Source organism: Propithecus coquereli, unplaced genomic scaffold (genome assembly GCF_000956105.1).
Source record: "Propithecus coquereli isolate 6110/MARCELLA unplaced genomic scaffold, Pcoq_1.0 Scaffold213, whole genome shotgun sequence".
In the NCBI taxonomy this organism is placed as follows: Eukaryota; Metazoa; Chordata; class Mammalia; order Primates; family Indriidae; genus Propithecus; species Propithecus coquereli.
Genome location: NW_012146412.1, coordinates 1,696,130 through 1,710,220, shown reverse-complemented (window position 1 = coordinate 1,710,220; position 14,091 = coordinate 1,696,130). Strand labels below are relative to the sequence as shown.

At 44.9% G+C, this 14,091-nt stretch overlaps 1 protein-coding gene across 1 annotated transcript in view; it reads left to right on the top strand.

Annotated features, from left to right (window-relative positions):
* FAM114A1 (family with sequence similarity 114, member A1) overlaps nucleotides 1-14,091 on the top strand; it is a 68,313-nt gene that overhangs the window by 44,234 nt on the left and 9,988 nt on the right. The window contains exons 7-9 of the mRNA XM_012644515.1: nucleotides 1,374-1,526; nucleotides 7,121-7,238; nucleotides 12,359-12,450. Coding sequence (XP_012499969.1) covers nucleotides 1,374-1,526; nucleotides 7,121-7,238; nucleotides 12,359-12,450 — 363 coding nt within the window. The remainder of the gene's footprint in view (nucleotides 1-1,373; nucleotides 1,527-7,120; nucleotides 7,239-12,358; nucleotides 12,451-14,091) is intronic.

The window sequence follows — 14,091 nt, the reverse complement described above, 5'->3', positions numbered from 1 at the left end:
GGAGTTCTTCCAGGCCAGAATCACACTCACTGCTGTTGAAGCCCGTCTCCTTTTCTCTCCAGAGGGAAAATAGAACCAGCATCCCTTGTCAAGCTGTTTATCCTTTAGGCAGTTCTAATTTCACTCCCTATCTTTGAGTGAATCCTGCTCATTCCAAAGTAACATTTTCCTTTTCCCTTCCATTCTGCCCTTCTTCCCTCTACCCCAAAGTACAGATTTAGAGATGGAAGTTGGTGTGGAGAAAGGAAGCGATTTCATTGTCACTTTGTTATTTTATTTTACCACCACCAAGCCCTGAGACCAGTGGGGTGCTTGGGTTTTATTGCAAGTGTTAAAAAATTCACAGTGATGACTTTATTGGGTTGTTTGGAAAACTAAAATTCAGAGCCTGTGCTAATTTAGTCTTCAAGACAGACAGGAGAGAGAATTCTCTCTGAAGCGCAGTGGGTTATTGGCTAGCGTCCTAAAGAACCCAAAAGGAGAACGAGGCTGATTGTTTCATTGGCACACAATAAAAAGCAGAGTCTGTTCTTCAGTGTTCTTCCCCTTGTGACCTTGTAGGGGTGGCCAGTGTATTTATGGTGCTCTCCACAGAAATTAAAGAACCCTATAAAGTTAATGCCCTAGTAAACTTAATGAGGAGTCAAATAAAAGATACTTAGAATCAAAGAAAGCAAGTGCAGAAAATTTGGGGGTGACTGATGGACTTGGGTTCATTTTGTTGTCTTTTTATTTAATCACCAGAAAATAACCAGAGAAAAATTATTAATGTGGATAGGAACTTGGTTCACCATCAATACTTTTGGAAACCAGCCTAAGAATCTATAAGCTAATAGTCTTAATTGTATTAAGTATCTGATAACAAATACATTATGAGTTTATATTTATTAATTTTTTTCATTGAAGATATTTAATAACCACACACACAAAATTTCAAAAATAATGGAACTCAGATCAAGTCAGACCAGCTTATTTCTGCTTTGAAGTCTGCCTAGGTGCAAAAGTTGCAATTAATCCTGTCATAAGAGATTAAACTTTCCCAATGTGCATAAACTAGATCATTATAGAAAATTTAGGCATTTTAGAAACTAAGAAAGTCAGTCACACACGTGGAGACACTTCAGTGGAAACCGCTGTTCAGCTTGTGGTGTGCTTCTTACCAATCTTGTTCCCAGGCACAGAATTTTTGCTTTGTTTTGCTTTGCATATTAGAAACATGTGAAATTCAAAGTGGAGCATTATGTAAAAATTATCAATAGCATCAATCAAAAAACCATTTTTTAGAAATTCCAAGGCGACCAAAATCCACCCTTCTCAAATACAAAGTCAGCCCTCCCCGTCTCCCTGGGCACAGACAGCGTGTGTTTCTGCAGATGCTGAGGGAAGCCAAGGAGAAAGAAAAGCAGAGACGGGCACAGCAGCTCACGGTGGAGAGAACCGCGCACTACGGGATGCTCTTTGATGAATACCAAGGTTTGTCACACCTAGAAGCCCTGGAAATTCTGTCCAATGAAAGCGAAAGCAAGGTATGTCTGCACTGCTCATTTGAAATAGCAAGTTCTATACCGTGTTTTCTTAAACATGAAAGAAACTAGAAAAATCTGCCATTAAAATATGTCACTTTTAGAGCCCGTTACTGTTGTGCTGAGGTCACAGGTGCACTCCAGCCTGATGCCCCTCATGCGCCGTATAATCTCCTCTCTGTCGTGTGCCAACCTGTTACCCCACCCAGCCCCAAGAAAGCCGGCGCAGGAAGTCCGCACACCCTGCGTCATGGCAGCTCAAAGCCACAGCCGCCAGGCTCCTGGCCCTCTGCCTCCACTTGGCGACGTGGCACTCAGATGGGAGATGCCCCGCGGGCCCACATCTTCATTCCTACCCAGTAAAAACAAAGCACCTGATACTGCTTTCAGACTGCAGATTTTAATGATTTTGTTTTATGGTCTATATGGTTGTTTATTTGGCCCTCTGTTAGAATGCCTGGGCCACGAAGGGCAGAATTGTCTTACTGAGGGTTGAAGTCCTGTTTGAGAATTCTCCCATGCAGAAGCCTGGGAGACCCAGCCTGCCTTGCACGCTCACACCCCCCGCTGCAGCCCCCAGAAAACAGGAGATGAATGGGGGAAGTCAGCGGGGTTTGGTGATTTTTTTTCCTTAAAGGATCTACAGTGAGTTGCGTGTGGTGTGTGTGTGTGTGTGTGTGTGTGTGTGTGTGTGTCATTATTTAGCGAGCACTTACCTGGCACTTATTTAGTCCCTATTCTAAACACTCTAAAACTATAAGCTCACTTAATTGTTTATATGGCTCTCCCATGTGGCTGTCAGGCTGACTGTACTCTGGGGTCGGTTTCCAGTGGAGGCCACAGGGCAGCACCCTCTGGGCCTCCTGCGGGGGACGGGCCTTGGGCCATTCTGGTGACGTTCCCTGCAGAGGGGCAGGTCCTCAGACAGGAAGCTGAATTTGGAAGTGAGCCTTCCCGTGCAGAGTCGTTTTTGACTCTCTAAACTTTGCGTCTGGACTTTGAGGAGGCCCAGCAGTTCCTGAAGCCTCAGCAGGGAAAGACCACCTCTGCCGTGTGACCACCCACAAGCCCCGGGCAGGATGGAGACGCCCTTCCCCACCCCACATCATCGAGTCACATGTCACTCTCTGTTTATTTCCTTTTTTTGTGAGCCATGAGCCTTCAGTGAGAGTCTTGTGGTTAAAACTGTTCAAAGATAATTTTCCAAAAAAAGGAAAAATTGTGATTCTCATACAGATACAAAATGACCACGTGTTAAAGAATTTATTTAGCTCATTAATTAAATGAGGGAACCAGGCAGATATCATAGCCAGTTCAAAGGAAAAGCCGAAGAAGCAGCAATTACATGGAGTGCAGGAATGTCGAAACGAATGTGCGACAAACCTGGTTTTCCACAGCGGGAGAGGCTGTCCCCCTCCACCCAGCATCACCCGCGGGTCCACAGACGACAGTGATTTTGCACTGTTATCAGCTGTCTGCAATTTAGAGTTGTCAAATTGCTCCCGTAGATTCAGAATCTGACAGTCTAGTCGCACATGCTCTGGACAGTGCAGTTCTCCACTGGAGCACAAGTTCTCCCTACAAAAGTGGGGTCTAGAGTCAGGCATTACATTGTTGAACACTGTGCAGTAGCTGTGTGATTTTGGACCCCTCTTCCCTCAATATCCTTATCTATGAAATGGGAATAATAATGAAAGCTACCTCACAGGATTATTAACAGAATCAAATTAGATAATCTGTGTGAGGCTAGCAGCAGCATGCCTAAAACATAATAAGCACTCAACAATGTATATATAATGTTGATGACATTTTATTTTTATATGCATTATGTTATATGTATTTGTTATTGCTATTAAAAATATTACAGAGGCCAAGCATGGTGGCTCACACCTATGATCCCAATACTTTGGGAGGCCGAGGCAGAAGGATCACTTGAGGCCAGGAGTTCAAGACCAACCTGAGGGGCATAGCAAGACCCTGTCTCTACAAAAATTTAAAAATATATGTATTACAAGGGAGCATGGCCCCCTGTAAAAACATTACAAGCTATCATGGTGGAGAGAGATTCCATTCCGACTGTTTCTATCACAGGTTTCAGCTGTGAAACGGCCCTTTGGAAAGGAGCCCCAAAGGACTTAGTTGCTGGGAAGGAAATTTGGTCCTTGGAGGGATGTATTTCCTTCTGTTTGCACACTGCTTCCATAAGCTCTGCTTTCTTTCTCTAGCCTGGAGGTTTTTGTGGTATTCATAGTAAGGAATGCAGAATTTTTTTCTTGACTTAGTAGTGATAGTTACTGGGTGCTATAATAAACAGTCCTAAAAATGTATGGGTCCAAAACAGTAGAATTTATTCTTCACTCCTGTAACAGTCCCAGGTAGAAGTGCCTGGTCAGCAGGCAGCTTCCTGCATTTAGGGATTGAGGAACCAGGCTCTGTCCCTCCTGTGGCTCCACTAGACCCCTCCCAGCGTACACAGGCCTCCAGCAAGAATACAAATGGAGACCTACACTGGGTGTGCCAGATTTAAAAAATAAAAATACAGCCTGACTAGGTTAATTTTAACTTTAGATAAACAGTGAATTTTTTTTTGGCATACATATGTCCCATGTGGTATTTGGGACATACACTTATACTGAGAAAATATTCATTGTTTATCTGAAATTCAAGTTTAGCTAGGCATCCTATATTTTATCTGGCAACCCTACACATACCAAATATTTAAAAGTCAAAGAACTTTTGAAACAAGCTGTTAAAGAAAATATATTTTGTCCTCCTGCCTTGACAAACATCCTTTCCTAATGACCTGGAAGGCCACCTTCCCATTTAGAATTCTCAGACTCCTCAAATTTCCACACCCCGCTTCAGCCTGTCCCTTCCTCGTGTCTCCAGCTCTGTCTCTCTGCTCAGGGAACCGTGTGTGCATGTGTGAGCATGGCCTAGTTCAAGCTCCGCCCTCACCCCCTGCAGACAGCCACTCTTGGCGCTCCCCTGGGCCTAGTAGTACATAGGCCAGTGGCGTGGTCCCCCCGTAAGCAGCACAGCCTGGGGAAGAGGCTCACGCAGGCCATGCAAGAGAAGCTGCAGTAACCTGGAGAGTATTCTGGAAGGGGGAGTACAGGCTCCGGTGGGCACATCCCTTGGGCCTTGTGGACTCTCTTGTGTCCACGTCTGAAGGCAGTATTGGATCTTGCCGTCCTCTAGGGCATGGTCGTCTTCTGAATTGCAGAGAGTGTAGAAGGGACACTCGCATTTTTTAAAATCTTGGCCCAGAAATGATGCACATCATCCCTGCTGACGTTGCACTGGCTAAAACTCAGGCACTGTAATGGAAATAAGGAGCTATTATTATTACCATTTGACTAGATTGATTCTAGGATGGCAACAGGCATGGCAGGTGGTGTTTAATAAAAGTCATAGAAACACTAATCATTTTCATCTCCGTTATACTCACTGGTTAAATAGTAAACAAAATCTTTAAAATGGCAGCACACACCACCTTTCAAGGAAAAGATTTACAAGGCAGACTGTCTACCCTTGTGTCCGGGACAACACTTAGCACAGTGCCAAGCATATAGTCAGCATTCCACAAATATTTATTGAGGAATGTGTGATTATTTATTATTTATTATTGGATTGAACTAAAGATTCAGTGCATATCACCTTGGCGTAATGGAATGAACTAGGAGGAAGCAAGAGATGCTATAATATTAATAGAAAGATACCAACAAAAGAGTCCCAGGCTAAAAAGAACCCTTCCCAGGAGGTGCCCAAAACATGAAACCCCCATGCGTTCCCTCCAGGAAGATTGCCATCGCCACAAGAACACGGGAAACCCAAATGTCCCACATGCCTACGTACATTTTCACTAAGCGGTGTATTCAAACACATTTATAATTACCGTTGGAAAACTGGGGTTCAGAAAATACGCGTGAAGCGTAGGAATGTGATGTGTGCATATCTGGGACCCTGCCAGCAAAGCACGTGTGTGTGAGCTGAAATGAAGACTCTGGGAAGGTCGGGGCAGACAGGAGTGTCCCGGAGCCATCGTGCAGGGCGCATTTGCTGAACTCCGCAGGGTGCATTTGCTGAACTCCACACTGATGGGTTTGCGGTGACGACTTCCTGCCGAGCCTCTGCCCCGGGTGCATTATGGAGACACACATTAGCACCTTTTAGGAAAATGTCATTCTGGCGTCCCGACGCCCTCCCTAACGCTCTCCCTCATCCCCCTGTGGGACGTGCGCACCCACTACCACGATGGATATTCAAACATGTTCCAAAGAGGACTGCAGCTCCCTCCAGAGCAAGGTCCAACCTGTAGAATGAAAAAATAAAAACCTTACTACTTTGCAGTCAAGCTTCACTTTTTCCATGGTGCTCCGTGCCCTTTGACCATTTTAGAAATTCAGATTCATCTTCAGAGGATGGCTGGCCCTTTGTACAAATAATTTTTAAGTGAGCACAGAGGACAGTTTCGAAAGAAGGGTTCTGAAGACAGTGAACAGGGACGCATCAGTCCAAGCGTCACCTCCTCTGTGAAGTCCTCCCTGCACACTCTCTCGCCTCCCCAGTGCCCCCGGTGTGCCCTCCGTTCGCATCTGTTGTGGCTGTTCTTGGTGGACACAGGCTTCCCTCCTGCAGCCTGCAACATCTTGGAGAAGGAAAACATGTCTCGGGCATTTCTGTAACCCTAATACAATAACCTACACCTAGCAAGTGTATATGTGGGTATATGTAACACATATTTATGTGTTTACGTGTGCAAACATACGTACACACATATGTAAATACTGAGCATCACTCTAATTTTTTTTTTTTTTTGAGACAGAGTCTCACTGTGTTGCCTGGGGTAGAGTGCCAAGGCGTCAGCCTAGCTCACAGCAACCTCAAACTCCTGGGCTCAAGTGATCCTCCTGCCTCAGCCTCCCAGGTAGCTGGGACTACAGGCATGTGCCACCATGCCCGGCTAATTTTTCTGTATATTTTCAGTTGTTCAGCCAATTTCTTTCTATTTTTAGTAGAGACGGGGTCTCGCTCTTGCTCAGGCTGGTCTCGAACTCCTGAGCTCAAACGATCCGCCTGCCTCGGCCTCCCAGAGTGCTAGGATTACAGGCGTGAGCCACCACACCCAGCCCACTCTAAGTATTTTAAGTGCATTATTTCACTTAACCCTCAAAACAGGCTTATAAAGTAGATGCGGTTAATCCCCATTTTACAAACAAGGAAGAAAGGCTTAATAAATTACCCAAGGTTATAGTAAGTGAGGAGCTGATATTTGACCCCAGGGTTGACGCCAAAGTGTGATAGAGAAGCAACCACCATTTATTTAGCATCTACTGTGTACACTTGTGCAATGTATTTCATATTCTTTATCTCATTTACCCCACAAAGGATCTTGCTTTAAAAATAAGAAAACTGAGGCCCAGAGGGCTCATGGAACTTGTCCAAAGTTGCACAGTTAATATGCAGTAAAGCCAACAGCATTACCTCCCACATGCGAATCACCTCCGTCCTAGGGCAAACTGGGGACGGCTGTGTGTAAACGTTATTAATGAGAAGAAAAGATGACAGTTATGCTGACCTATTTCTTTTTTCAGGTTCAGTCATTTTTAGCCTCACTTGATGGAGAGAAGCTGGAACTCTTAAAGAATGACCTAATTTCCATTAAAGACATCTTTGCAGCCAAAGAATTAGAGAATGAAGAGAATCAAGAAGGTAAAGGAAAATAAGTTAAATAGCAAGACGATCTGTTGGCACAATCCTTATGAAACTGCTGTGAACAAACACAGCCCTTTGAGCAGGGTGGAATCATTTCATTCAAGCGGCCCCCTCTGTGCTTCTGAAACACCCTTGGCATCTGCTCGTGTCACATTGATTTCGATCCTCTTTTTCACTGGGCGGGAACGCCTGTTATTTCTCTGATGTTCTGCACAATGCTCGGCACATCCCAGGCACATAATAAATGTGTATGGTCAAATGAGCAAGAGTGCAGTGTGCTAAACAGGGCCCTGATGACTAGAGTTTGCGCTCCGCTTCTTTAATATGATTCATGTTGATGGTGGGAAAACCTTTCGATGATTTCTTTGCATATTTTTCTTACTTTAATTTATATGTGTACGAGTCAGAGTGTATTAGTAAGTGTCCTACACTCCACCTAAGAAGGACAGTTCTGACGAAGGCTGCACCGTCTTTCTGCAGCGCGCCGGGACGCGATGTGTTGGATTGGCAATCACGGAAACGACACAGGCACACTTCGCCAATCTCCTAGCCAGATAATGACCCCAAGGAGACTAGACCTATTTATGAGAAGCAAGGCTTCCTTCAGAGGGGAAAAATTATTCTCAAAGTTGAGCATGCTTAATGATTACTTTAGGTTTTCCATTTGAGAGTAGAGTAAACCATTGCTTGTACCTGCAGAGTGATTTCTCACCGACAGCATGGCCACGCACCGCGCCACGGCTGTTTCATGTAGGTTATGCTGAAGGGTCCAGCAACTATAGACACAAGGCTGGCCTCTCCTAGAACCTTGGGAAGGATCCCATCTGAAACATTTTCACCACTCTTTTGCTGTATGCCCTTAAAAATGTTATGTAACCTTTCTGAAACTTGGTATCTAAAGTTGTAAAATGGAAACAATGATATATTTTCCCAAGGGCTATTTACATATGTTAGATAACATTTGTAAACACATATATTACAGTGCCTAGCACACAAAACTGCTCGAATTGTTAGCTGTTCTTATTATTTAAAGTGCTAACACAATGTCAGGAAAATAGCAAAGGTGCAGTAAATTGCGGCTTTTGTTTATTATTCTGCTTGTTATTACCTACCAAGCAAAGTAGGTAATTATTAACGATAATGTGCATTCATAAGTCGCTGGCAGTGTTTCGTGCCCAAATGCGTTACACCCTTTTATCAGAGTTCAAACTCAAGAGTTCAAATGCTTGAGCCTCAGTGCTCACGGAAAAATTATTCTAAGCATTCATAAACTGTCATTTAAACACCATTTCCTTCTTTAGCCCACATACTGACCTTAGGTGCCTTCAGCTTACTGAGATTTATTCTCATTGCATCAAAATAAAAGAATCAATTATTCTGAAGCATAGAAAGAGGTCAATATCAAAGGTACAGTTGGGGAATAATGTTTTTGAGCATTTGTGTCTTTCTACAAAAGTCACAAAGGATGACAGCCTTGTCTTTTTTTTTTTCCTAATGAAGAAACTAAAACATTAGCTGTTAAAGGTCATGAAGCTCGAATTGTGGACCCACGATGAACCAGTAGACGCCCTGTCCCAGACTTACAATCACCAAAAAGAATCAGGCTGTTCCTCTTCAAGTTTCATGATGCCTGAGGTAGACCTTGGTCCTGGTAGGGATATCTCTTAGAGAGGATAAAAAGAATATCCCAGATTCTCCCCTAACATCAAGGAGATATTATTGCCAATGCAAGCTAAAGCGGCACAGCATCCCCACTTGGTACAGCAGGGGAGAGAGGAAACTTAATGCTGTTAAGTAGAAAATGTTGCTATGGGTGATATGTTCCAGTCTAATTGTAGACATTTAATAAATCAGGATTTTTGAATATCTCATTCACACACATGCACGAACACATAAAAATCGAAGTACTAAACAGCATGCTTTAAGAAATGGTAGATTTGTCTCTCCTTAAGTGACAAAACCCTATTATCTCCCATAATATATCCATTTTCCCAAAGGGCATCTCCAGATTATCAAAACACTATTAATTTTAATTAACTTAATTTAATAAATAAATGTCATTCAGACACTTGATGAAGAATTGGGAAAATAGAATAGAGGCGTCATTGCATTAACCCAACTATGATGGAGTGTTACAACTCCAAAAAGGTCGAAGGATCACCCAAAAGCTATAGAGCACAATCTTATCAGTGGAGGTGGACGGAAAATCCAGGAGCAAAATTCTGGGAGAAAACAGTATATTCATCAAATTTTCTCCTCGTAAGCACTTACATTGCTAAAAGCCTCCTAACAACTAAATAATTTATTTGATACTCTCAGAAAACATAATAAACTGTCATTTTTAGATAAATTTAATATCAGTCTCCTCTGCAGTTAATAATGTTAGCTAATGATTTGCATGTTTGTCTTTCCAGCAGAGTGTAATTTTATCACACTGCCGTGGGTCTCTAATTTGATTTACCACGGCTGAGAAGAGATTTTTAAAGGCCATTTTCTATTTTTATTGCCTTGGTGAAGATCTTCTTGGCTCCGTGCACAGATCAAGAGTTGAGTTGTAGTAATAGGTATTCTTTGTTGCAACATTTATCATCACCTGTTTTTATCTACTTCCATTTTTTGCTATGATTTTTTCCCCTAAAATATTTGCTAAAAGTTAATCTCCCTGTGTTTATATCTGTGTAGCACATAATCATTTATTTACATAAAACTTTCATGTTTACAAGACACTTTCGCATTTGTTGTAGTAGCTGGTCCTTATAACAACTGTAGCGAGGAGAGAGGCAGGTTTCATTATCCCAGTTTACAGAGGAGGGCATGGGAGCTGAGGAAGCCTTGTGACTGGCCCCAGAGGTGGGGGCCACACCCCCCAAGTCTCAGGCCAGGGCTCTTTGTGCCCTGAAGCAGAATGAGAAGGAGCAGGAGGTGTAGGAAGGAGACCTTGTCGAAGCTGCCCAGGTGTGGCCCTGCCCGTCTAACTTTGTCCACACCTCTGCCCAGCAGAGACAGAATCTCAGCTTTTGATGGAACCTCTCTCTCTCCCCCTCTCTCTATCTCTGACGCTCTCTAGCCCTGCTCGCTTTGCATGGCTAATGCATTCTTATTCTTGAAGGTTCTGTTCAGACATCACCTCCTCCAGGAAGCCTTCTTAACATCCCTCTGAGAACTGAATTAAGTGCTGCAAAAGCCCCCTCAGAGCACCTACCTCTTTTGGGTTAAAATCATTTTCTTGTTGCAACTTCATCTTGAGCAAAGACAATCATCTCCGTCTGCCCCCCCTCACTCTCCAAGACACACGCACACCACTCCCTCACGCTACTGCAGCCGCCTGGACCTCCTTGCTCCTCCCTGAACTTGCTGGGCACGCTCCCTCCCAGACTCGCCCCACCCGACGTCTCCGCGACATCTCGACACATCTCGTGGCCCAGCACTCTCCTCCTCCAGGTGGCTACTCAGACATCGCCTGCTGAGCCGCCCTGCTGTCTAAGTCCATTAAGGCTACTATATCAAAATGCCACGCACTAGGTGGCTTATAAACAACCAAAATTTATTTCTCACAGTTTTGGAGACTGGGAGGTCTGAGATCAAAGTGCCGGCAGATTCCGTATCCAGGGAGGGTCCCCGCCCTCTGATTCACAGATGGTGCCTTCAAGGGACCAGCTAGCACCGTGGGGACTTGTGCTGGGGCGCGGAGCCCACCCTCATGGTCTCCTCACCTCCCCAAGCGCACTCCTAACAGCAGAGCACAGGTGATTAGGGTCAACATGGGAATCTGGGCAGGTGCGAACATCCAACCGCAGCTCCTCCTATTCACGCCTCCCAGAGCCGGCGGCTCTTCCTCTTCCTCGGTTTATCCTTCTCCATAGAACTTGCCACTTGACAGATGTGTTTTACTTACCTGTTTTGATGATTGATGTGTCTCCCTCCTGAGAATATGTGAATTATAAGTAATAACAAACTGGTCTAAGCCAAATGTTTTGAACAAAGCCCTACAAGCTGCCCTGGCTATCTTCATGAGCTGCTGATTAACCATTTTGTGTGTAAAACAGAAAATGGCACATCCAGACAAGCGTTAGATACAGTCTTTCTCGCACTGCTCGGTGCTCCCTGAGGGCGCTGCCTCCCCGCTGGGGTACGACAGAGCATCTTCTTCTCAGAGGGTTGGAGATCATGCCATCAGGCCAGGTCAATGATGCTTTCACTCTCCCCCAAACTGGCGGTAAACCCCTTGTGGAATCTGTCCTTTGGCACCTGTCAGAAACTTTTAAAATGGCATTGCCTTGTATATAGATAAAAATGAGAGAAATTAGAGTCTCTCTTTATTGCCCACCAATGATACTAATTTATTTTCATTTTACGATATATATTAATGTACCATGTATAACATCTGGTATATATAATTAATATATTATTGTATGTTAGGTAATTTATTAATAAATTGTTTATTCATTAAATATTCATTTTAGCACCTTTTATGTTCCAGGTACTATGTTAGATGCTCTGGATTCAGGAACAAGCAAAATAAATACTAGCTCTGTCCTTCGGCAGTTTCCAGTGTGAAGGGAAGACAGATCATTAAGAAATACCGTAGAACCAGACAGTACCCTAGGGAGCCTTGGGCAGTTTCCCCAGAGCGCTGGTGGAGACTAACTCTGCGTGCTCAGCCCTGTGCCTCTGTGGACGTGGAAGGGCGCGTGGGTCGCAGCAGGGCTGCAGTGCTAAGCATAACGACACTCTGCGTCGTAGATCCGCTGTTGTCCCAGGCCTCTTAGGCCTGAGAAGGGGCCTACGTTTACTCGAGCATTCTTTCAACACACAGCTGTTGACCACCTGTCGCTGTGAACAAGACGGGCGAGGCCCCTCCCCGCCCTCTTGTTGCTGTGGGACCAGCCCGGGTGTCCCGGTCGGAGCTGCCAGCAGCCAGGTGCCAGCGGCTGCCTCACTGCCCGGCTCACGAGTGAAGAAGACGCTCGTCCTCGCCGTGCAGCTGGCGGGCAGGCTGCCACGGCCTCCTCCACTTAGCCTGCCCTGGCTGCCGGCGCTAAAGCGCGGGGAGCTGCCACATTCGGAAGGATGAAAAATAAATCATGCTTCTTACTTCTGTCATCTTCTGTTCCTAGGCTTAGAAGAAAAAGGAGAAGAATTTGCCAGCATGCTTACAGAGCTTCTCTTTGAATTACATGTCGCGGCCACACCTGACAAACTCAATAAGGTCAGCACCATTTGATTCAGAGTGTTTGGGGAAAATTCCCAAATTTTGTAAAATTTTTTGTAAAAAAATTGTAAAATTCCAGAGATCCACCTGAAATGGAAAAAATCCCGTATGGCACAGTGGGGAGAGGGGAGTTTGAGGTCATCAGTTAAGATTCGAAGAGGCCACATAATAAAATGTGATAGTAAAGAACATGCTATATGTTATGAGACCTGCATTTTAGTTGTAATTTTACTAATAATTACCTGTGACCTTGAACAAGTCACTCACCTTTTTGTGGCAAAATAGAATGTTGTGTCAGAGCAGTGGTTATCATCAGGATAGGCGATGGAAGAGGGGGACAGAATCACCAAGCGGCTTTTCCAAATTCCACCTCCCCGGCCCCTTGTAAACAGAAATGCCAGAACTGGGCGGAGAGCAGCAGGTCGCCAGGTTAGCCACGCATTCCCTCCTGGAATGCGGGCGCTTCCTCCCGTCTGAGAACCTTCCAGCCTTCGCAGTCTGGGTCCCTCTCATAATACCACATATGACAGCACAAGGCCTTGCTTCGAAGTTTCTTAAGAGGACACTGATCATTGCTTACTTAAAACTGTGTGGTGCTTTCCCATTCGCGCTCTCTCTTTTCCCTTCCTTCTTTTTTGCGAGCGCGGCTTATCTAGGCGTTCGCTTATCCAGGCGGGCGAGGCCAGGGCGAGCGATCCCTCGTCCCAGACCCGGTCCCGACCCGCAGGCCGGACCGAACCCGGGACACGGCCCCTCGTGTCCGCGCAGCGCCTGCCGTCGCTCGGAGGGCGCGTGGCGGCTCCCAGGTCCTCGGGCTTGTGTACATGGTCAGGGTGAACCTCTGCCCTAAAGGACACATCAAAGACAGTTTTTGGGGTTTTCTCTCCCCACATCTTCTTACTGTTAACTTGCCATTCGGCACTCTGACGTGCTAACTTCCACGCTTCAGCTGTAAGGTGAGAAGTAAGTTCAGCACAAGCTCAGAAACAATTTTTACTCAAGTAAACAGCTTAAACTATGATGGTAAAATGTAGATGAGGCTGCCCTTTCTAGATTGAGGAAATAACAGGGGAGGTGCTTTCTGCTTGTTCAATGCAGCCATGATTTTTAAGGCCTCAGGTTGCCTGAACCGCACTCAGGTGAAATTGAACTAGCCGCAGAGGGCACCTGGGCTTGCCCGCAGCCCTGCCCCTCTCCCCTCCAGCGTGGAAGGCCTGCCACGACCCGGCCACGCAGGGCCATCCTTCACTCGCCCAGCGTGCTACATTATTAGGTTCATGAAACATTAAGAGCTTCATGAGTTATTTCAGATGAGGAAATTGGCTTTAGCCATGGCCCTGGCTCAATTTCTAACCTGTATTTAAAAAAAAAAAAATACTGTTATTCTTTTATAGTTAGACATGAAAAGTGAAAAATATGCCATAGATTTTTCAATGTGACTGTCATTTTTATTCTTATCCGAACATCATTTTAAAATGCTTTTTAAAAAATCCTCACGTCCTGCCATGTTCTCTCCATGCTTTCTGTTCTGTCTCCTTTGTCCTACTTTGTATCTACCGGAAATCAACATCAAGGTTACCTTTTAAGAGGCTCGAGGAATTGCCACTTCACCCCTTCAGCACACAGCGATTCTTCCTT